At 39.6% G+C, this 25,851-nt stretch overlaps 2 protein-coding genes across 2 annotated transcripts in view; one reads left to right on the top strand and one right to left on the bottom strand.

Annotated features, from left to right (window-relative positions):
• Positions 1–25,851, top strand: part of CAMK2A (calcium/calmodulin dependent protein kinase II alpha) — a 301,059-nt gene that overhangs the window by 163,630 nt on the left and 111,578 nt on the right. The window lies entirely within an intron of this gene.
• On the bottom strand, positions 6,046–9,881 carry LOC309385028 (ubiquitin-protein ligase E3A-like). The gene is given in 4 exon segments (XM_081939078.1): positions 6,046–6,884; positions 6,886–6,989; positions 6,993–7,882; positions 7,885–9,881. Coding segments are annotated over 4 exon segments (2,574 nt in total). The 5' UTR covers positions 9,146–9,881; the 3' UTR covers positions 6,046–6,565.

Below are 25,851 nucleotides of genomic sequence, written 5' to 3'. Positions count from 1 at the left end.
GAGTGGTTTGCCGGCCATGTGACTGGGTGGGAGTGGCCAAGACAATGTCACTGAATTCTTTGGCCCAATGGATGAACTACAATAAGATTAAAATAAGTACAAAAACAATAAACGAGCTACTTACAGAAGGAAGATGACTGTTCTTGCCAGTCTTCAGTATCACGGACTCCAATGAATGGGCTGCACAAAGAAGAGACACAGAAATGAACTCTTTCATTGCATGCACTGCATTGGGATGAAACCAGCACACAAAATAATAGAAAAGGAAAATTGCTCTCCTTTTTTGCGTCTTCTGCACCACCACCTCATGCTCCAACAACCTGCACAAAGGAGAGACACAGAAAGCAAGACTTTAATTGCTTGCACTTCACTATCTCAAGGATGAACACAGCACAGACCACACCACACCCAGCAATAAAGACAGCTACTTACAGAGGAAGGATCCCTGGCTTGCCGGTCTTCTGCACACCACCTTATTGATTTACTTTGCTCAAAAAAACTGCACAAAGGACAGACACAGAAAGCAAGATTTTAATTGCTTGCACTACTACATTAAGGATGAAACAAGCACACAAAGCAATAAAACAGCTATTTACATAGGAAAGATGACTATCCTAGTGGTCATACTCTGTTGCCACTTCATCCTGTTAAATAATGCTAACTGCAGAAGAACTAAAACAATATTGGACTCAATTGTGGTTGTAAGCTGAGGAAGCGGGGAATTAGGGGTTTTTTAATCAAATGTTTTTTAAATATTTTAGGGGGTTCTAGGGTGGGGGGGAGGGTTACACAGGCCAGGAGTGTGGTTAGAGCCAGGCGAACAGGTGTGGTCAGGAGGGAAGTGAGTGGAGCGGGGGAGGGGAGGGAAAATAACATTCCTATAGAGGGCTCTGTGATACCTATGGTCGTAGGGAGGGGCAGATGCGAGGACAACAGAAGAACATGTAGTCAGTTGGGAGACCGTGGTCGTTGGACACACCCGGTCGTTTGTACCAACCCCCGCATTCTAGGTGGTCAGGTTCTACAGAGCCAGGGCCTCAGGCTGATGCTGTGTAATGCGAGGTCCGTGGTCAACAAGGCCCCCCTCATTAACGATCTGATTTCAGAGGGGGAGCCGGACCTCGCAGGAATAACGGAGACCTGGTTGGGCCACGAGGGAGGTCTGCCCCTCGTGGAAATGTGCCCACCGGGCTACTGTGTATTCCATCAGCCACGGGCCCAGGGCAGGGGTGGTGGGGTAGCGGAAATTATACGGGAGAATCTGGAACCGAGAGAATTCACTGTGCTGCAGATATCCGGGTGTGAGTCTCTGGGCGTGAGATGGGGCCCAAGGAGGCAGTTGGGCCTGCTGATTGTATACTTGGCTCCTCGCTATACATCAGCGGCCCTGCCCGAACTCCTCGAGCGGATCACTGAGATGGCGGTTGAGACCCCCAAACTTTTAGTTATGGGGGATTTCAACCTGCCGTCGATGGGAGAAGCATCCGAGGCAGTTCGGGAGTTCATGGCTTCCATGGCAGCCATGGATCTGACTCAAGTAATTCAGGGCCCCACGCATGAGGGAGGCCACACACTGGATCTTGTTTTTGTCTCAGACCAGTGGACGAGTGATCTAGGAGTAGGGGATCTAGCCATCATGCCCCTGACATGGTCAGATCACTCACTTCTCTACCGGCCCCTACCGCTACCGTCCCCCCAGTTCAACCAGTGCATTCCATCGCTGGCCATTGGGGGCGAGCAACTGGCCCCCGTGGAGCGGGCGTGCAATTTGGGCGTCCTCCTCGATGCCCGGCTGTCTATGGATGACCATGTGGCAGCAGTGGCGAGGGGGGCGTTCCACCAGGTTCGCCTGGTGCGCCAATTGCGCCCCCTATTGGACCGGGATGCCCTCCGCACAGTCACTCACGTGCTGGTGACGTCTCGCCTGGACTACTGTAACGCTCTCTACATGGGGCTCCCCTTGAGATGCACCCAGAGACTGCAACTGGTCCAGAATGCGGCTGCGCGGGCAATCATGGGGAGAACGAGGTTCTCCCATATAACACCTCTCCTGTGCGAGCTGCACTGGCTCCCTGTGGTCTACCGGGTGCGCTTCAAGGTGTTAGCTACCATCTTCAAAGCACTCCATGGCACAGGACCTAGCTATCTGCGGGATCGCATTCTGCCCCATACATCCCTGCGACCAATTCGCTCTCACAGAGAGGGACTCCTCCAGGTGCCGTCCACCAGGCAGTGTCAGAGGGCGGAGCCCAGGAATAGGGCCTTCTCTGTGGTGGGCCCAGCCCTTTGGAATAACCTCCCCCCAGATATCAGGACAACGACCGATCTCCACTCCTTCCGCACGAAACTCAAGACCCACCTGTTCCAACTAGCCGGCCTGGCTTAACTAGAAATTTCTAACCTCCCTGGCAATTTTAATTATTTTAATATTTTATACGTAAATTTTGGGGTTTTTAACTGTTTTAATTTATTGCTATTTATTTGAACTTGACTGTTAAATATTGGTGTTACCTCCTCCATGCCACATTTGTATTTTGATTTAATTGTACGTCGCCCCGAGTCCCTTTGCGGAGAGGGGGCGACTGATAAATCGAAATAAATAAATAAATAAATACACTACAGGTAACAGAAGGGACCTCTGTTTTCACGCAACAATGTACAGTCTTTTCAGGAAGGATGTCCCCCAGCAAACAGGAAAGATATAGTCTTTCATCCAAGAAGATAGTTCAAGAATGAATTTCATATTCCCAGAGCAATACAGATTTCCTTTTTCTGAAATTTAGTTCTCAGTTCCAAAAAACAGGAATATATGAATTAGTACTTAGGTCAGTCCAAGTAGCTATTCAGAAGTTAGTGGTTAGAAGCAATGGTAAAGCAAGATATGGAATTAAAACCAGAAATATTTTGTTGGCTATTTGAAAAGGAGTACAATATATATTTAATTTTACACATGTTAGCAGCTGCTGGAATTGTGTTTGCACAGCAGTGGAAAAACAGAGATATGAAAATGAATAAATATTACAATGTGCAGGAATAAATAAACTGACAATTAAAATCAAGAAGGTTTTGAATACTTTTTCACGTGGGATTTGTTTTAGCAATTGATAACTAATGGAAACAGAAATTAGAAATCTAAAAGTCTGAAAGAAAACACCAATTATGTAAGGAAAGGTCCCTAAAATATATAAGGAAATATTACTAGATCATTATTAATGCGTAGATAACTGTGCGACATTACACACCCACACAAACTATGACAGTGCCAGGAAAACACCAAAAAATAAGAATCCCCCCCCCCTCAAAAGACTGCAAATGAAACCAGTATTTTTTTTCCTAACCCTAAGGACAGGAAAGACAAAGCCACTGGAATAAAAACCATCAAGGCATTGTGGGAAATTATAAAGGACAGTGCCAGGAAGCTCACAGAACCAGCAACCACCTCAGAATTACCTAAACAACCAGGGTGAAACACATTAAATGTGGCAAAGCTGCCTTGCACCAACCTGGCCTGCCCATAGAAAAGCAGCCACTTTGAGATATATAAACCTGGTCTGAACACTTTTAAGCAACATATTGCATCACAAAGAAAACATTTGCAAAAAGGAATAACATTTCTTGTAGTAAATATATTTTATAAACAATTAAAAAATAAAAATTCCCAAAAAATAATTTAAAAAAGATATTCTATAAATTAAAAAAATCCTTAAAAACCATTGTTAAGTATTCCACCAGCAATAATTTATACTGTAACTATTTTAAGGTATTGTACCAGCCATAGTATACTGTAACCATTATTCCACCAGCAATAATTTATACTGTAACCATTTCAAACTATTCCACACACAATAATTTAAAATGAAACCATTAAAAATATTCCATACACAATAAATTACAATAAAACAATTTAAAACAATTCTATGCACAATACATTTTAAAGTATTGAGTATAGAATATTTTAAAATGGTTTATTTTAATTTATTTTGGATAGAATCTTTTTAAAAATAGTCTAAGACAATTTAAAAAAAGAATCCACACACAATAAATTGAAGTAAACCATTTTAAAATATTCTATGCATAATAAATAAATATTATTTTAAAATACATTAAAAAAATAAAAGAAAAAAAAACGGGTTACTTACCAGCAGGCAGAATCAGCAGCACTCCGATGCGATGGGTGGATGCAACAAGCAGCAGACAGGCAGAGAGGCAGCAGGACAGGTAAGACTGTCACTAAGCAGGTCGCCTGGCAGGCTTAGCCATCCAGGCGAGGCTGGAGAGGGGGGGCGGGGGACTTTCGGCCTTCCCTTGCGGAGGCTTGCTGCCCGCGCCGCCTACGCCAGCCCGGCGCTTCAGCAAGGGAAGGACCGAAGGCCTTTCCTCGCAGAGGCTTGCCGCCTGCCGCCCGCACCGCTCACGCCAGCCGGCGCTTCCGCGAGGGAAGGCCCGAAGGCCTTTCCTCACGGAGGCTTGCCGCCTGCCGCCCATGGTGCCCACGCCAGCCCCGTGCTTCAGCAAGGGAAGGCCCGAAGGCCTTTCCTTGTGGAGGCTTGCCGCCTGCTGCCCGCACTGCCCACGCCAGCCCAGTGCTTCAGCGAGGGAAGGCCCAAAGGCCTTTCCTCACGGAGGCTTGCCGCCCGCCATCCGCACCTCCCACGCCAGCCCGCCGCTTCACCGAGGGAAGGCCCGAAGGCCTCCCCTCGCGGAAGCTAGCCTCCCGCCGCCCCCATCGCACTTAGTTGCTTACCTGAGGGAAGCAGCAAGCTCCTGGAAGGCAAAGGGAAGGGAGTTTTGAAATGGAGGACCTGCTTTTAAATGGGTCACCTCCAGCCAATCAGTGAGCGGCGGGCTGGGCTAGCTAATTTAGTGCAGATGGGTGGGGGAGCGAGCGAGCTGTGTTGGGACGGCAAGGGCGATCGAGCGACAGGGCTGGTGCCGGTTCCCAGAAGTTACTTCCGGGTCCGGTTACTTCCGGGTTCGGTCACGAACCGGATCGCCCGATCCGGTGCAAACCGGCAGGAACCCACAATTGACCTGAACTGGTCTGAACCAGCTGAATACCACCTCTGACTATGTTGTAGACAGGAGATAGATGGTGTCCTATCCTTCCCTTTCTGTTAAGACAGGGCTGTTCAGTTTTAATATACATGGCCTCTTTGACCCCTTTTCAAGCCAATGGTCCCCTCTGTCCAAAATGTGGACTTTGCTTTCTTCCAAAGAGTGGCCTTTGTCTTTCAGATGCAGATGGACTGCTGAATCTTGTCCAGATGGGTTTGTTCTCCTATGTCATGTTGTGTATTTGTGAAGTTGTTTTTTTGTTTCACCAATGGCATTATCTCATGGCATTGCACACCCATTGCACACGGCACATGGCATTGCACACCCATTGCCCAGTGTGTGTCTGGGTATTTATCTTCGGGGTGTACCAGCTTCTGCCTTAACATATGGTTGAGTTTGAAGTGTGCAAGTATGTTGTGTTGATTGATTGAAAAATCCTAATTCTTGGATGAGAAATGAAAAGTTTTCAAGGGAGGAAAACCCTAAAAATTCTAGTTGCCTTTTCAACAGCACCTTTAGGACAAGCATGACCTGGGTGACCTGGATGATGGAGAATCTCCATTGACAATTAGACAGTAATTCACAAAAAGTTTTATATCACTATCTAATAGTTGAATAGATCAGCATTATTATTATCATTTAGCATAGCAATTTAGCTATGAAGTTTCCATTTCTTTCCATCTTGTTATTCAACTACTTCAAATAATCAAATAGGCAACTACCTATATATATATATATATATATATATATATATATATATATATATATATATATATATATATATATATATATATATATATATATATATATATATATATATATATATATATATATATATATATATATATATATATATATATATATATATATATATATATATATATTAGGGGAATCTCCCCTAATATATATATATATATATTTAACATTCCAAGTTCTCCCTTCCATATTTATTGATTCTAATGCTTTTCCACAAATGTCTTTGGAGGCTAGAACAGCAGTCATTGCATCACACCATTTTGTTTTCCAAGACTTCAAGTTTCAAAAGAAAAACTGTTCAAAAAGTATAGTTCCCGATTTTGATTTTATAACTGGGACAAAAATGTAGCACATACTTAAAGGTTACACAATGTACAAATGATGGCAATATTTTCCTTGGGAGAGTACAGTTTTGTTTTCTTGTAAATACTCAAAAAGGCTCAACTTCAAGCAGTAATAAAACACAAGCAAAAGTGATTTAACCCTTTAAAATAAATATTCAGGAAAACCTCTCTGTACATACAAGTGAAAGAATATGTAACACTTTCACGCTAAAAGAAAATAATTTGTTCCTAGAAGCAGCTGAAATCTGCTGTTCCAGCCCAGAGTCCCCAAGTGAAGAAGGGAGGCCCAAATACAGGTGACTACGGTAGCTTGCTTGCTATAGCTTATGGCCTTTTGTGGGTTTTCTCTTATTGATTTTTGGACAGGGACATCATTGCCACCAATCATTTTATCCCTTTTATTTAATTCATTACAGCATGCCAAATCCTTTGGCATATGTGATGGCCTTCAACAATCTCTCCTTAAGTTTCTCTTTGCTGGAGTATTCCGGAAGCAAGAGGACATTAAAGCATGTATGAGATGTAGGTAACCTTTCGGTGTCAGGGCCATTTTTGGCTATAATCATCTTTAGTTTCCCAAGTCCTCCTACTGGTGCTCTGTCTGTCCCTGTTGTAAACTGGAGGAAGAGTCTTTTTTGCTCATCTGTAAATGAATGGACTATTTCCCAAAATTCCCTAATTATAAGAGAATCTCTGGTGTAGCCACCATGATATTCTGTGGTTTCTGTGGGCTTGGAAGTCTAGATTCCTACTTCCGCAAATCAGCAATTCAATCTCCTCAGGTCTAAATAAATATTTTAGGGGAGATTTGTTGGTTACCATATGGAATCCTCTTCAAAAGGCCTTAAATTGTTTTTCCACTGATTTGTTCAGAATGTAGTCAGAATACAGATTAACAAATTCCTTTCTGTTTTCATTTATAATAGGGATTTTATCTCCATTTTCCTTTAAATCATGCATCATTGGATTACCAAAGAGATCTCTATGAGATATCTGGAAGGTTATCATCATATCATCTTCCACACTTCCCTCATACTGCAACAAGTCTCTTAAGCTCTGGTAGAGAACAGGATGAGAGTCTGCCAGATCACGGAAAGTTCCTTTTTTGCCCATTAATTTCCTGTAGACAACCATTGGAAAATGGACATCCAGAATACAATTATTGTAAATAGCCAGGCCCAATACAATCCCAATCAGTGTAAACTGTCCCTCAGTTTCAAAAGAGGATGGATTAAACCAAAACAATTTTGTGGATTCATCGTAAGTGAACATTCCAATATCGGGGTTGAAGATTTCTTCTACAACTAGTTGAAAAAATTCTTTGGAAACTCCTCCTTCATCAACCCCTTGTTCTCCTTCGAATTCTACATACAACTGCTTTTTCAAATCAGCTGGATTTTCCATTGCAATCATTTCTAACCAAACAAGCGCATCATCTATGATGTGATCACGTCTGACTTTGAGTCGCAAATATGGGTTTAACTGCTGGCCTTGAACTAAACTGTAAAGGACAGTTATACGACGTTCACTGTACATACGGATTCTGTTGTCATAATACAATCCGAGGTTCTTGGTAACGGCATTCAGTATAAAGGGGCATGTCATAAAGGAGAATTTATTTTCTGTTTCTACCTTGAAAAATGTATAATCTTTGTCCATTTCTAGAACATCATTCAGTGGTTCATTGATAAACTCTTCAAAGAGGATAAGTGGCTTTCGGCAATCTATTTTACGCCAAGTTCAGTTTCCAGAGGCTCTACCCGAGGTCCTTTTTTATTTCTTCTTTCCTCACCCAGGAGTTTTTGTAGAGTTAATTCACTAGATTCTGGGATAGGCTCTTCATTCTCCTCTTCATTGTGATCTGTGTCTATATCTCCTACTACTACATTTGCATAGTAAACCATTTTTAAGCACTTTGAAGCAGCAACAATTGCATCATCATCATTCACTAAGTTACGACTATTGAATTCATTGCTTATGACTTTGTAGGTTATAAGCTGCTGAAAAGTTTCCATCATTCGTCGAATCTGGTCTGCGCTGTACTTTGACCACAGTCTGACCAATTTTGCTTGAGCTGCAAGGGGTAGCTTACTCATTGCTTTGCAAAACAACGGTAGTGCCATTTCCAGGTACTCAGGACTATGAAGATTACCATTTTCCATAACAATAATAAACAAGTTGAGATAGTTAGGATCTTGAGAGTACACATTATGGTAAGTCAAGTCACATTCAACATTGGGTGACAAGTACACAAGTGCATTTAAAAAGGCAGTTTCTATCTTTTCATTAGAAAGTAATCTATTGTAGACCCGTCTGATTGAATCGATATCTACAGATACTTCATTTGGGCCTAATTTTTGCAGGTTGTTATCCCCCTGTGCACTGTCACCCATTCTTGATGACGACGAGGATGATGATGATGGTGCAACTAAATCTTCTTCCATGGCAGAAGAACATGCAGCCTTTTCTTTTTCATCTTCATCTTTATCTTCATCTTTTCCTTGTAAAGACTTCAATTCTTCCTTAGTATGCTGCTTGGCTTTTCGAAAACTCTGTACCAAGGCCTCAGCACTAGAAAATACTCTCCCAACGACACAAATTAAGGGAGAATAGTCTTCTTTTTCTCTACATAATTCAAGAATTTCATATACTTTTTCTTCTGTTAAAAAAGTCACATCTTTAAAGTCATCTCTTGGACCTTGCATTTCCTTCTTGTTTATTTTTCTGTCAGAGCAGGCGTTGTTGTGGGCACCTTTGGAATTATTTTCTAAGTAAACCAAGCTTGTTCCTTTCTTGGAGGGATGAGGATCACAGAGTTTTGCATTAATCTTATAAAGGTCAAGGGCTTTAATGGCTGCTGCATTGTTATCCATACGCAGAAAAGTTGGACAGGAAGCACAAAATTCATTCGTGCAGGCTTCATTTCCACAACCCTCAGTTAACTGATGGTAATAGCGTTCTATTAGATGCTTTGCAGCTGCTCGCTTCATTCAGCTAGTTTCAATGTTTTCAGAGTGAGGTTCTCCTGGTGATCTTTTACAAGCTGTGGCCATTCGGTGACATTGGGGTGATCACAATTTTGTGTCGCTGATTAAAAATACGTTCTCGCCAGTCCTCTTGTACTGAGCCAAGCATAGGCTTAACAGTGTTGTCAATTGTTTCCTGCAGTTTGGCTTCACTGATATCAAACATAAGGCTGATCTTCTACTCTGTCATGTCGCTATCAGCCAGTGATTATTCAGCAATACTCGTACCCACAGTACCCTGAGGCCTCCCAGTGGCTTTCTTTTCTCCAACTGAAGACATCCATTGCATGTTTTTCTACCACTTTAGCAGAATGTTCTTGCAGAGTTGCCAAATAGCCTTTGGTGGGTTGCAGACCTGTCGTTTTTTCTGTTGTAAGCTGGCAGGCTCTGGCGAAACCGGCCAGCTCCGGACGCTGGGCAGGCGGATGGTTGCTCCTTCAAGCCGCCACCTAGGCTAGGCCATGCGGCCAATGGCAAAGGACGTGAAGCGCGCGGGGAGCCATCGAAAGCGAAGGCGGGGACGGAGCTAGGCCGGGCCAGGCGAGGCCTGGGAATGGGGAAGACCGTCGGTGCTCTAGGCGTGCACGTGGCTGTCAAGATGGTGGCGGCTGAGTAAGGGCCGCGCTGCGCCTCCGCCTTTTCCTCTTGGATCAACCAGAACGCTGCACCACCATCTTGGAGGAGGAGGAGAGGCGAGGGGGGGGTTCCCTCAAACTATCTTTGATGTTTAAATGAATTCCTAGTTACTGAATGCATTCTTTATTGAAAGGTCAAATTCCCAATCTCTCTTTTTCAAAATTGCAGTTTCCATTTGATAAGTGGGAGGTTTAATTCTCCTGGTTTATATTTTCCTGTCTTTAAATTATATAATTGGCCATATTAGTTAACTTCTGTTTCATTTGAATGAAAATGATGCTGTTGTCTCCTGTTGCAACCTCAATTAGAGAACTACTTCTTGACAAATGTTCATATTATTTGGTTCTAATGTAGTCGACACTGTTTTATTTCTAGCATGGAAGGTAATCAGACATATGGATGGCTAATTGGGATGCTAGTTGGGAAAGAAATTAAATTTGATTCCTGCTTTTATGAGAAACTGATTCATTTGAAAAATGAGATTACCCTTATTAGGTTTGTTACCCTTATTGGCTAATTACTAAAGATAATTGAAACACTTTTGAAAAATTATAAAAATAATTTAATTTTTTTTAAAAAGCAGCTGAATGGCAATATAATCAATTAAAATATGTTCTGTTTGACCCAAATGCTTTTGCTGTCTCGGATACCCCTGTAATTTTGACCAACTTTTAACATTCCAGAATTCCCCAGCCAGCATTCTAGGACTCCCACATCTTGAAGTTCCGAAGTTTGAAAAACCTTGTTTTAAAGTTTTACAGCATGATTATTAATCGGGTTTATGGATTTATTAGAATCTGGGAAATACAAAAAGTAAAAACATGTATTTAATAACTATGCCATGAAGTACCAGAACTAAGTGCAGCATTCATCTTCAGGTCAGTCAAACTTTCTTTATTTCAGTCTTATAACATAGGGAGTTATAAGCTTGTCAATCAGAAAGGTTGGCAGTTTGACAGTTCAAATCCCTAGTGCCGCGTAACAGAGTGAGCTCCCATTACTTGTCCCAGCTTCTGCCAACCTAGCAGTTCAAAAGCGTGTAAAAATGCAAGTAGAAAAATAGGAACCACTTTTGGTTCCGCGTGCCTTTGGCATTTAGTCATGCTGGTCACATGACCATGGAAACGTCTTTGGACAACGCTGGCTCTTCAGCTTTGGAATGGAGAAGAGCACCACCCCCTAAAGTCAGGAATGACTAGCACATAGAGGGGAACCTTTACCTTTAACTTAAGGAGTAGATTTTGAATTTTAGTCTACAGGAAAACAGATCTTTATAATCTTCTGAAAATTATCTAGAGATCTCCTGGTCGGTGTTTAGCTTCACTTATTCTTGTCTATTGTCCTTCTAGAACAAACAAAAATGATAAAAACATAGCATGAAATATCTTAAGTAGTCTTTGGTGCTCTCTGAGCTTAGGTTTTTTTTTGGGGGGGGGGCAGTCATTTTATTAGCCAAACTAGGTAAATTCATCAATGCTAGTCTGTACTGATGACTAGCACTGATGATGTTGCCTAGTTTCCGTAATGAAATGTCAGCAAGAAAACAAGCAAGCTCAGAGAGCACTAAGGACCCCTCATATCAACCCTGAGCTGCAAATATTCTCCTTTATTAATACTATCTTTGTCCACAGGATGTCAGGAGATAGCTATACAAATGCAGCCTCGATCACCAAACTAATCTGCTTTCATTACTTCAAACTCTTTAAGACAGCAAGCTGCCTTGCATGATGGAATGTTTCAAGCTGTCAAAAACTCCTTATTAGTGTAAAGTTAGTATTCAAAAAAAAAGAAATTGCAGACATTCAGCTGGTGATACTGGGGAGCTTGTTTCTCTACACTTAGTATCTTTCAAAGTTTCTTCAGTAGCATTCCAGTATAATGCAAGGTTGTTGCTGGCTTACTGCAGTGTATGAACGTTTAAATATTTTTATTCATTTACTTAATAGTGTTTAGAAGCTACTCCAATATGTATGGATTCTGAGTGGTATTGATTATGTGCCATCAAGGTGGTAATTGACTCTTAATGTCTCTGTCTCCAGCTTGATCATTCAGATCTTCTAATGGTGCACCCATTTTTGCTATATCCGAGTCAAACCAACTTATTGTTGTCCATCCTTTTTTTAAAAAAACATTTTCTTTCATTTTCCCAGCATTATACACAATTTTAGAGAACTAGGTCTTTGCATAATGTGTCCAAAATATAGTAATCTGAATTTGGATGTTTGTGCTTTGAAAGAGCTGAATGGCATACAATAGTTGAAAAGAAAATACAATCAAAACAGAACAATTAAAATAATCATGACTAACTATGATTAATAATCAACTAACTATGCTGCTGACCCCCCCCCCCCAAAAAAAAATCTATAGGCCAAAACCTCATTGAAATAGGAGTCACCTAAAGGTCTATTGAGATTCTCAGTCATTCAGGACATGGTTGTCTCAAACGTGCTTTTATTCAACATATAACTGGACTATGTTTTTTCTTGAGGAAGAAATGTTTTTTGAAGAAGACATTTGTTTCTCATCCAAGAAGCTTCATCAGTTCTGACATGATGATGATGGTGGTGGTGGTGGGGAAATAGAAGGATTACTTCTAACAGGATGAGGGAGGATGGCACATAAATTTGATCCATTCCCCTCCCCCATCTTGTCAGAACTGATGAAGCTTTTTCGATGAGAAACAAAACATCTTTTTATTCAAAGAAAAAGCATTTTTTCTTCAAGAAAAAACATAGTCCAGTTACCTTTTGGGGAGGGAAAAGCACTTTGAAAGTACCAGTCTATCTTACCTTCTAAAAGCAAGGAAGGCTGACTTGCTTGTTCTTCTGAAGATAATGAGTTTTAAAAGAGATGGGCCACCACTGAGAAGGCCTGTCACATGGCCCGTACCTCATGAAACCCTTAAGGTGACTTTCAATAAGAACTCCCTAAATGTCCAAAAGAGATGGTCAGATTTGCCCAAAATAACCCAACTCTGTACAGTATTATGAAGGGTTTTAAAAGTAACAACCAACATTTCACATTGGAAAGTTCCAGAAGCTCAGAGTAGAGACTTCCAACTGGATGTTATTCTACAATGACATATTCTATCAGCAACTATATTTTGAACTACTTGTAACTTCTGGATCATCTCAAAATATAGCCCTATGTACAGCACAGTTCCAGCTCTATGTGGAGGGTCGCAAAGATGACCTTAGGGTAACTATGAAGTGACAGTTACAAAAAAAAAAAGCTTGCTTTGAGCCTAGGAAGCAAAGAAAGTAATAAAAATGCACTCAGATTGGCCCCACCCTAGCCGAGAAGCAAATATACAGCCAGGATTCAGGATTCTATTATTATAACCTTTAACCTATAAGCACATGCAGAGCTTATTTCCTGCTCTGATGTATCTCAAACGGCTGATAGGTATGAGTACTGTTGCCAAAGAATCCCTGCTAAGCTAAGGTCACCACAGGTATGTGGTGCCCCAGTGGAAACAAAGTAAAAGACTTCCCTTGCCACAGCTTCCATCTGCTGCTTTAGCAGGAACCTGGAGGCCAGGAGTCAGGAACCTAGAATAACTATCACAGATGAGGGGCCAGCTTCACCCCCAATTTCAGACCTTGGGAAAAACTAAAGCAAAAAGTCTTCATGTTATTCAGCTAGTAAGGATTGACAATTTGCAAGCCTGCATTCGAAGCCCAAGTGCTGCTTTATGATGGAATGAGCTCCTGTCATTCGGTCCAGCTCCTGCCAACCGAGCAGTTTGAAAGTGTGCAAACACAAGTAGATAAATAACTACTACTTCAGTTGGCTTGTCAATGGGAACATGATAGGAGCCCTCAACTGGGCCTATGCGGGCAATGGTGATGTCACCAGATGATCTTTTCACCATGAAAGTGTATCAGTGCTTCAGGCATGGAAGTACAGTATAGTATATTGGCTCAATTGATTTTATGGTGTTTATGTTTCTACTGGGAGAATCCTATATCAATCAAAGTTTCCAGTATATTTAACCTGATCTGGTTTGCTGTAACCAGTATGGTGCAGGGAGCAGACCTAGGTCTGTGTTGCCATCCCATTATCCCACTCCGTGATTCTACCATGCTCTCACTTTGATTGATCTTATAATTAGGTTTTAAAAATAAAGTGAAAGAACCAAGAATGAAATCTTGGTCCCATTGAATTAAAAGTGGCATTTTCAAGCGATTCTTCAATAAATAAACTACCCTTTTAAAATAGTTTTTAATAGTTTTAAATTTTATTTACAAACATGTAAAATACACACACACACACACACACACAAAACTTAGATGTACACCACATTTACACAATACAATACGAACAGGAGCTTCCTGTTCTTTCTAATAGCAATTGCCAATCGATATCGCTTATCTTATATTGTTTCCCCTTCTATTATATTTCATTTGTATTTCACCATTCTTAACCCTCTTATCTTACTCCTCTGTCTGCTATATTGGCTGATTTCCTCTAGTAAGTTTAAACCACTTGGATACATATATATGTGTTAATTCTCCTTAACTACTATTTTTGGGCTACCCTTTTAAATCATCCATTTCCTGCTGGCATTATCACAATAACCTAGAGTAACTCACACTATGATTATTTTCTGTGTTGTTTCTCACTGTTATCATAGCACACTCTGTCCTTTAACAGTCCATGTTCCAGCTTGCTGTAGCAAGGGCCAAAGTCTTTTGGGCCCACAGATGCTGGAGACAAACTTCCAGGTGCCGCAAAACATTGAAGCCGATTCTTCGCTTCCATTGGCAGCCTGATGACTTTATGAATGCTGCTACTACTTATGCTATCTCCATAGCATTTCCAGGCTGTAATCCTATAAATGCTTCTGAACTAATAAAAATTATCAAGCAGCTAAACATACTTAGCATTGCACAGTGTGTTGGGATAATGAGATATGCACTGTTGTTTTCATAGTCAGGATTTCAGTTAGAGAGCCTCAATCTGATCTGGAATGAAAATAGGAAATGCCAATTACAGATACTGATAGTTGCTTCAGAGATAAATATTAGGACTGATTCAGTTCTAGAGACTAATCCTGCTCAAACAGGATTGTTAAAGTAAGGCAAGAGTATTAGATTCTACAAGCTACTTCGGTTTTTGAAATTTGTTCAGAGTCTGGGCCTGAATTTGATCTTAGACTCTGATAGCTGGCTTGCTAAAGATTATCAGCTGATTGATTTAAATGTGCATGGGGTTGAATCTTCAAGGCTATTGTGGAATAAAAGTTTGTGCTAGTGAAGCAAAAGAGATATGGGCTTAATTTATGCTCTCCCTTCAACCTCTACCAGAAACTTTTATCTGCTTCATTAAGAGAAGTGATGTTGGGGTGTATCAGTGATCATAATTAAGGTTTGATATTTACTGGGTTGGGATGTATCATTGAGAAAACAAACTGGCAGTGCCAACTGCATTGCACTAATTTCCAAGAAGGCCATGTCATTAATTGAACAAGCGGGTCTAAAAATGCCATAATTACTGGGAGTACGCTGGATTTTTAAAAAACCCAAATTTCTGATAGTATAATTTATTTTGGAGAAGACTCCCAAAGGTTTGGTTTATTTAAAGCTCAGGGTCCCATAATTGAGATGGATTTTCCATCTCCTAATATATGTTTTCACCTACCCAAATGTATGACAAGCCTTTTCACTGACATCATCAAGACTAGGTACATTATTACTAAGGCTGAACTATTGACTGACCAATGCAATGAATTCCCCATGGATGAAACTATCCAGAAAGAACCCATGTATATGACTAGAAGGAATCGTATGAGGAATTAATTAAGTAGAATTTCGACAAAAACAATAATATATCCCTTTCTAACTCTGATGTTGGGGTTGGTTGGTGGCTAAGAAAAGTAAACTTGGATTATATCCAAGCATTTCTGGAAGATGGTCATGTTCCTTTCTGCAACTGCCATACAATTCGTAAGAACTAGAAGGGCTTCTTGGAACACCAGGCTGCCATTAGTTTCCATTATTATGGTCCTAATCTTCATAGCTTGAAACACTGAAATGACTGCTAGATCCCTCAATGTTATATAGTATATTGTTTAAAATATTGATCTAAGGCACCATTTGAACACAAAGTCTACTGGTCATATATTTCATAGTTTGTTGTTGTAGGGATGAAATGAGGGGAAACCCACACAATATGCCACACAAGGGAAAGATAAGATATAAAGGCAGTGAATAAATAATAATGGTGAGCCTTTTCACTGACATCATCAAGACTAGGGCTATAGACTGCAGACACTTCAAATTTCATTCGGAAAAATATCTTAATATCTTAATATCTTGCACAAAGACAGCATCGCTCTGCTCTTTATGAAAGGAAGGCAACCTTTCTCAGGCTGGTGTGGAAAGTGGAAAAAAGGTTGGGCTACTTTCAGGAAGAGCAGACAGATTATGTCTTTCCATTCAAGCGGTAATAAAGCAATTGTTCCAAATAGGTCAGAGGATTTATAGTTGCTTTAGGTTTACTGAAATCTTTTTTTTTTAAACGTCCAAATTACATGTTTGATTATTCTCAGTTTTAGTACGCCTTAAAAAGAAAAAGAAAAAAAAGGCCTTTACCCTTACATGGTTACTTTTCCTCCGAGTGGCTTTTGTGTCATAGTATATGTAACTATTAATAGTATGATTTCATTTAGTTTGTTTTTTCTTTCAGTGTTTCTCATGAAATTGTCCCAAAACCATAAGTAAAGAGATCAGGAGAGTTTGGGCAGTAGAAGAAAGTGCACCTTTCTGCCGATTGCTTGTCCACAGCACATTATGGGAAGTCCTGGACTTACGCAGTGCATTTAATGGCCATTAGAAGTACAACAGCACTGAAAAAAGTGACTTATGACCATTTTTCACACTTATGACCATTGCGGTGTCCCCGTGGTCACATGATCAAAATTCAGAGGCTTGGTAACCGACTCATATTTATGATGTTTGCAGTGTCCTGGGGTCATGTGATCTTTTGTGACCTTTTGACAAGCAAGACAACGGGAAAACCAGATCCACTTAACAACCGTGTGACTAACTTACCAACTGCAGTGATTCACCTAACAAATGTGGCAAGAAAAGTCATAAAATGGGGTAAATTTCACTTAACAAGTGTCTCACTTAGCAACAGAATTTGTTGGTCTCAATTGTGGTCGTCCGTCGAGGGCTACCTATAGTGACATACAAAAATACCTTTGCTTGATAGAGGTGCACAACTCTATAAATAGCCTATAGAGGTCTCTTCTATGAACCAGAAAGAAGTTTTAGATCTGCCAAAAGCAGCTGGTATTTGTTCCCATGAGAATTTCTCATATTATCATTGATTTATCACTTTAGCCTCAATTTACCTTTCTGTTCCCCGGAAGTTATGTGGTAAAGAGATTTTTCAGCACAAAACCCGCATGCAATGATTTGCACGTAAAATGTTGGGAAGAAAGGGGTTTGAAAGGCAACTCTCAAGCAGCAATACTGCATATTTTTTATTTTAGGTATGAATTTATTAAATTTATGCCACCCACCTCACTCCCTGAGGTGATTTTATATTCATATTCCATTCCCAAAATACCATTTTTCTAAAAATCCAATTCTGTTATATGTTTTTAGTATGCTATCTTCAGTTGAATTTCAGGTTTTCATATTTAAAAGGTATCACGGAGGTTCATCAATGGAGGGACGGGCTAGGTTATTTCTCCCTCCGGCATGGCCTCCTCAGAAAAGTTTCTCTAGGAAGAACAACAGCCCTGTAGCACAAGGCTCATGTGAAGCAGAAGGGTTAAGAAAAACTCAACTGTTTACCAGGATAGGCTCACATTTCAACCTCAGCAGTGAACTTACAGGAACGCTCCCAGATAAGGCATTGCCCTGACTCATTCAGAGACTTTTATGAGGGATCCAGATAAGGTCAACATAGATTTGTAATACTCTGTTTTCCTGGCACTTCTTCTTGTCTTTTCTTCTTCTACTTTACTATAGTACTGAAATATTGGTAAGGAAAGAAAGTAGCTGCAAAATGTCCGGCAGTGTGAGAAACGATTGATTTAGAGCAGAAGTCTTCAAACTTAGGAATTTTAAGACTTGTTTGGGGACCCCTGATTCAGAGACATTTTTAGTAACCTTTTGCAAAACACCATCTTTTAGCCTCGGCTTTCACATCTGTAAAATAAGGATCCTGGTTCTGATCCATCAGGGTTTTTTTTTTGTTAGCATGACATTTTGTAACTGCATCAAATAGTATAAATTAACATTTATAATGCTGAAATAACCAGGTTGCAAGCTGTTCAAATATCTTTACAATCCATAAACAAAACCGCAAGAATTTGCAGAATGAATAATGGCTAAAGTTTTAGAGCAACTTATGGAATCGAGTTATTTTTACAATTTCCCCCTATGTCCACTTAGCATTAATGTTCATTAATGGTGCCCACACAAGCATAAAGTGAGCAAGATTCTTTATAAAAGATTTACTTTAACTCATATTTTCTAACTTAGTCTAATCAGACTGGCTTGGATGATGGAAGATGCAGTAGCCCAACATTGTGGAAGGCTATTAGGTTGGGGAGAAACTATTTTTGTAGTTGGAATGCAACAAAAATATAGAATATAAAATATTCATTGAATGCAAAGTCTAAATAGTATTGTCCCAAAGGTGCTTTTTCAGGAAGTAACTGGACTTTCTTGTTTTTTCTTTTGAAGACATTTCACTTCTCATCCAAGAACCTTCTCCACTTCTGACAGGATAGTGGGGAATGGAAGGATTTATATTATATTTATAGCCTTGCAACTATGGCAAGAAATATCTTAAAATGGGGCAAAACTCACTTAACATATTTCTCACTTAGAAATTAAAACAATTGGTCTCAATTGTGGCCATAAGTTGAAGTCTAACTGTACCTCTTAATTACAAAGTATAGTTAGATGCAAACAACCAGATCCATACATGTAGAGTTCAATTTTATTGCTCAACCACAGATGTTAATTCTTACCTATTCGGTCCGGTTCACCTGAATAGGTAATAAAAAACTGGTGTACCTTTCTGAACTGGTAGCAATGGCAGCCTGGCCATGCCCCTGAACCAGTTCCCTTAGTCACCACTGCCGTTGCTGGCATGTTTTTGGCTGGAAAAGGAGGCAATGAGAAACAGTCCTGTTGCCAAGGTATGCAATAGGGGGGGGGGGGAGAGAAATTCCAACTTCAGCCTCCTGGTGCAGCACGAAGCTTTGGGTGAAGACAGGAGGGAGGTTGAGTAGCAGGTTGAGAGAAAGGTAGGCGGCAGCGTCTTTCCCTTCTTCCAGCCTCCAGAAGCACTTTGCAGGCTTCAGCAGGGTGGGGGGAAGGGAAAAATGCCCCCATTTTTATGAAAAACGGGGAAAAAGGGTCATTTTTCCCTTCTCCCAGCCCTGCTAAAGCCTGCAGTGTTCCTGGGGGCCAGGGAGGACAAACACTTTTTTTTCTTACTGGGTAGGTTGCAGGCACTTCCTTAGCTCTGGCGAGGCTGGAACCCCCCCCCCCCAAAAAAAAAACTTTCGGCACCATTTCAGTAGGCATGGCTTGGTGAGGGGGCCATGTGACTGAGTGTGCATGAGTGATGTCGAGTTGGCCAGACCCACTCAATCACATGCCCTCCATCTAGCCATGCCGACCGAACCGGTAATAAAAAAAAATTGAAACCCACCTCTGCTCAACCCTATACACATGAATCATCACAGACTGATGTTTTCACCTGGATAAAACTAGATAAGATTCAATGGCATTCAAGGGAGGTTAGATTTTGTGCAGTTGTGCCCACCTAGGGATTCTACACTAATTCCTCACTTGTCTCCTCCTGGCTTGGCCAGTCTCTCTCTTATGGCTATGGCTATCCAGGCATGCAGGCATAAAATAATAAAACCCAAAGTATTAGTTCTTAATTATATTTGCACTCTAGCTATGAGTTGTAGGTAACAACAAAGATCAAATAGATTGTTGATACCCAAGATTATTCAATAAGGAAACATAATAAAAACAAAAGCCTAGAATAAACTAAAAAATAGAGTTCCATTCCCCTATCCATCCATAAGTAGTTTGGCATTCACAAACTATACAATACAATACAATAGCAGAGTTGGAAGGGACCTGGGAGGTCTTCTAGTCCAACCCTCTGCCCAGGCAGGAAACCCTATACCGTTTCAGACAAATGGCTATCCAACATCTTCTTAAAGATTTCCAGTGATTTTTTTAAAAAGAATTTTATTGGTTTTTACAAATATTTATAGGAAAAGGGTAAATAGGTATAAAAAAATTTGACAGCTACATCATGCAAAAGGTGGAAATCCCTCCAAATCTCACAACTTTTACAGAAAAATAAAACATCAAAAGTTTAGAAATAGACATTGGCAGCTTTTTGTTTTACATTATATCATCAATATATTCAATCAACTTTTATGTCACTTCCAACAATTACATTATAACAGCAATTGCAATAGTGTTTCAAACTCATTTTTGTGACCTGAGTCTTTTCACTGTTGCATCCTCCCCCCTGTCTGCTGGCAGAGCCACGGCCCCTCCCTCCTTCATATCTTGTGTACTGTCCCCTATTTCTGGAGGCAAGCTGTTCCACTGATTAATTGTTCTAACTGTCAGGAAATTTCTGCTCAGTTCTAAGTTGCTTCTCTCTTTGACTAGTTTCCACCTATTGCTTCTTGTTCTACCCTCAGGTGCCTTGGAGAATAATTTGACTCCCTCTTCTTTGTGGCAACCCCTGAGATATTGGAACACTGCTATCATGTCTCCCCTAGTCCTTCTTTCTAGTAAACTAGACATACCCAGTTCCTACCCAGTTTCTTCATATGTTTTAGTGTCCAGTTCCCTAATCATCTTTGTTGCTCTAGAGTTGGTCAAACTCTAATTATTTATGCAGCCATTAATTGCCCTTCATCCATCCATCCATTCTTTCTTTCACTTCTATACGTAGCCTTTCTACCAAAACTTTAAGTAGCAACCAAAATTTAGAAGAGAATTCATGTTTCAATTCGTGCTTCAAAACAATAATAAGACTGAGCATTTATTATCATGTCTTTTATGTTATGGGTCAGCATTTTGTAAATGTGAATTCAAAAGTATATAATGGCAAGACCCATTTAAGCCATTGTTTAGGTTTTCCCTGCAAAGGAGAACTGCAAGGTTTTCCCTAGTCACTTGAACTTTTAAGTTAGATATCCCCTAACAAGAATATCATGAAACATAGAAAAACGCCCACCAAATCAGTACCCTTTCCCAGTGTGCCTAACCATTGCTGTTCATCAGCTACTTTTACATAACCAATTGTTTTCCTCTCTAAATCAGTGTAGTTCTTCAGCTTTCACCCAATCAAAGGCAATTTGGGCAGTGAAGCAGCCTCTCCTTGGGCAAACAGTGTCAAGGTTAGAACAAGTCATTAATTGTAATAATAAATCTTTATTACAAATCCCTCTTCTTCCCATCCCCCACCCTGGATGTAACTTTCCATAAACTACATTTATGGTATGTTTTATAATGATTAACTCATTGCTTGGTAGCTTGCAAAAGGTTTTGAGAAACCCTGGCCCTGGATAAGCCAAGGGTGGGCTGGAATCTGAAAGAGAAAGAGAAAAGGATATCTCTTTTTTCAGGATGGTTTAACCTCTCCTTTCATTTGTAGCGCTAATGGCCTGCTGGCAAATCTGATTAGGAAAGCGAAGAATGCAGCTAGCTGCTTTTCCAATGAAATAATGTTAAGACAGCTTCTTTTTCTAAGCTCTATAATGGAAAATAAAATACAATTACATAGACCCATTGTTAGGTTGACTAATTTTAACTGTCTCAAACTGTATCCCAGTTCCCTTTCCACGGTGAGATATAAACGTATGACTGATCAGAAAGAAGAGTTTTCATAAAAGCACCACAATCAAAGAGATCAATTTGGTGTCTACTTTGGAAGGACATTTGGCAAAGACTTCTGTTCTTCCAGCCTTTTGAGTCCCTTCACTTGCATTTCAGTTCCCTATGAACATTTTATAGGGGCATTTTATTACTATAATTTTCTTACAACCCCTTTTAGCCTGCACTTTTTTTCATTGATAGTTAGCTTCAATTTATACTTTCAAATATTTTATTATCTTGTTTTAATTTTTGACTGATATGCATCTAAATGTTTTATTGTACATCATCTTCATATCAGTTAAATTCAGGGTGATTCATTAAGTCATGCAAGAAAAACTAGGAATAGCTCAATCGGTCGGGTCTTTTCAAGGAAGTATCTATGGAGGAATTGGCAAACTTTGTATCAGAAAACAATACAAAATAAATATTTGAAAAAAACAATGAATTCGTTTTGCTTTAAATTTATCCTCTCCAATGAGAGGACTCTTACCAGAAGGACTCTGCTTAATCAAATGCATTGGGGGAGCTGGAAACGAAGACATTCTTATATACAGTCCTTCTATACCATTAGAGATACTTCAGTTCAGATTAAAGCTGAATTTTTCCTGTGATTTGGGCAAGCAATCTGAAATCCCCAAAGCCTCTTTTATCTCACCCAAAATATATAAAATATATTATATAATGTCACTTTCAACAGCACAACTAGCAAAATGTTGGTACTTGTTTCCTGTCATTTTGAGAAAAGAAGATCTGAAGGCAGCATTGTACACCTTAAAGTTCATATTTTTTTTAAAAAGGCAGAGCTATCCTACTGGGAGAAGGAAAAGGGCATTGGGTGAACAAGAGTAGAAGCAAACAGAGGGGAGAAAGGGGAGGAGGCAGTTTCAATGTGTTATTTTTCAAAAGGCAATGTCCATTTTTCCACCACTTCTGCTCTTTTGCCTTTTTTGTTTAGGTCACCTATAATATAGCAGCAAGTTGTTGTTTAAATTCATGCTCATTCTCCCCAGCACAGAAAACCCAGCTCTGTGGTACTCTTTTGTTGTTGTTGTTGCTGCTGCTGCTGTTTTCAATAAATGGGGACACCCCAAAGCCCCAGGCTTCTCTGGAGAACTTAACTGTCCCACAGCTTTTCAAACGAAGCTGAAATAAAGAAAAAATCGGTACTGAAGCCTGTGCTCTTCCTCCATTTCCTAGCTGCTGCTGCTGCTTAGTCCCAATGGCCTGTTTTCTTCGCCTTAATAAAATCGTGAAACACTCCCAAATAATGTAGAATTTGAAGGAAGCAGTTCTGTACATAAAATGTAACATTGCAATTATTACAATTTTTGCAGAGGTTGCTTTTCTTCCTTTCAATTTATTAATGAAAGCAGACTCCTTTATTTTAGTGACTGTTTCAGGGATGCTTTTACATGGAATCACCTTGCTTTATTCATGGAATCTTACACAGAGCTTACACTCTTAGAGACATGTAACTCTTGAAATGCTTGCATGAAGACATCATGATGGAAATATAATTGCTAGAGAAACGACAAAAGAAAATACAAAGTCCAGGAAACAACTTGGGATTTTTTTTAAAGAAATCATAAGTTTTTAAACATTGAATTTTTCCATGCTTCCACTGACTCTACTTCCTTTAGGTTTGGGAGAGATGGGGATATAATCCTACATCTCCACTGTCCAAGTCTAACATCCATTATTCTGTGTTAGCTGTGATCTGTTTCTATTCATTGCATTGGGATGTTAGTTGCACTTAAGGCTAATTGAATGTTTTAGTTTGCCTAACTCTGTATGCAAAGGAGCTGCCTGCTGGCCCTGATTTACAGGAAGGGAAGGAAAAGCCATCAATCTCCTTAAAGAAGGTCACGTCTAAGCATGGTGTTTTTTCTTTTTTTCTTTTTGTTATTTCTATGATACAGCAAAACAGGAAGTCAATTAGTTTTTCATGCATATAGAGCTTCTTTGGGAAATTACAGACAAGATATATTGCCTTTACACTATCTTGAATATCTATTATAAGTCCGGTGGATAGTGGCATGGTGGAGTGCAGGAATTCTATGTTACATATGGTGGATACCAGGGAAGTCATATTTAACTATGGTGAACATTTGGAGCAATTTTGTATTCATTCTCTTTTAGCCTAGAAGCAAAATAGCAGTGGCATCTGGGAAATGTCTGGTACTAGGCAGTTGCCCCTGGAGTCCATTATTATACTGCCAGTATTGATGTCCCATAGAGCTGTTTTACAGAGTTTTCCCCCCTATGGGAAACCTTGACATTCTGAAAAGTGTGTGCATTGCAAAGCTGAAAGCCTAAATATGCACAAAGTGAAGCACAAACTTGACATAGGCAAAAACAAAGCCAAATTATTGATACCAACAAACAAAACTTTGAACATATTTATCCAAGGCAATTTATAATTAAATTGGAAGGAAGGAAGGAGACATTAAATATTGAATCATATTTTTAGCATACCTTTTCAGACATAGAATATTATTTGACTGTTAAAACAAATAGACATTCTCCTTAAATCTACAAATTATGATTCAGATAGATAAATATGAGATCTTTCTCTCTCCCCTACATAAAACATATATTTAGTATTTAAATCTCAAACCTTCCTGAAAATACTTTGCAAAATTGATCAACATCTTCTTAAACACAGGACTTTCATTTTAATATGCTGTTCTGTTTGATGTTATTATCATTCGTCATCTCTTTTACAAAGGAGGTAAGCAGAAAATAGATAAGAATTTTCTTCTATTTCCAACTTTGTCTATCCAGTTAAATAACCAGAAAAGAAGGTATATTTCTTCAGGGTTTTTTTCTTATATGACCTATATATGATTTCAGTTTCCTGAAACAAGGAGAGACTTGATCAGCAGGTATTTAACAACCCCATAATCAAGATCAGTTAAACTAACTGAATAAATTTGGGTTGTGAATATGTATTCTTAGAACACCTGCTTCAAGGTGGGAGGAGAAAGAAGCAGACAAGGAATATTCTGTAATGTATGTATGAGGGGCCAGTCCTACCATCAACATTCAAATTGCTGTCCACTCACAACTAGCACTTCAAAGCTTTCTACCTTCATTTCACAAAGTTGATATTTGTTGCAATTCAGTGAGAAAAGTTAATGTCCTCTTGACCTCTTTCTCCCCCTGGGAAAATGTGTGTCCTTCTTCCTCCTTTTATCCCTGCCAATACTATCATTTTAGAAGTCATCTTTAACATTGTTTTGCAAATGTAAAAAATTACAGAGCGTGTTTAAAGTGTTGAATCTTTATGCTATGTTCAAGCTGTTGTCATAGAATATTTCTTTTTCTTAAATTACTTAGCAGTAAATTAAGCCTCATTAAGCCCAGCATCACTGACTAGGCAATAGCTATGCTTTTCTGTTTGGTCACCACTGATACCAAGCATTGAAGAGATAACCAAAAACGATTGTTTGCAATTTTACTATTTCTTTTACATGGTTTTGGGATCAGACTGTATTTCTAGTGATACTTCTTAAGCAATAGAATTCCCATGTCAGAAGAAAATCAGAAACATAGCCATGAGGAAAGTTTTAATTTTATTCCATTCCCTAATATCCTTAAACACAAAGTTTGCATCTGAATGAATATTTAAAAAGTGATGAAGAGTATATTTCTAAAGCTGGTGGTAAGAAATTAAAAGTTTCATTAAACCATATAATTTGGTCTTCTTACAGTCCTCAACGTACCACAGTTCATTTCGTGACCGTTCAAAGTTACAACAGCCATGAAAAAGTGACTTATGGCCATTTTTCATACTTATGACCATTGCAACAGCCCCATGGGCATGTGATCAAAATTCAGATGCTTGGCAGATGCTTGGTTAAGGTTAGGGTTGGGTCACCTTTTGCAACTTTCTGACAAGCAAAATTAATGGGGATGCCAGATTCACTTAACAGCCATGTTGCTAACTGAACAACTGCAGTGATTCACAGCTGTGGCAAGAAAGACCATAAAATGAGACAAAACTCATTTAATAATTACCTCACTTAAAAACAGAAAGATTGTAGCTGTAGGTCAATGCTATCTGCATAGCATTGTTTGAACTTAAAATTACTACATGTAATAGTATAATCTTGGAGAGAAATATGATGGAAGGATTACAATGTG

Source organism: Natrix helvetica (assembly GCF_964273705.1).
Source record: "Natrix helvetica genome assembly, chromosome: 1".
NCBI lineage: Eukaryota > Metazoa > Chordata > Lepidosauria > Squamata > Natricidae > Natrix > Natrix helvetica.
The sequence above is the reverse complement of the archived record's forward strand: the minus strand, read 5'-3'. Positions and strand labels throughout refer to the sequence as shown.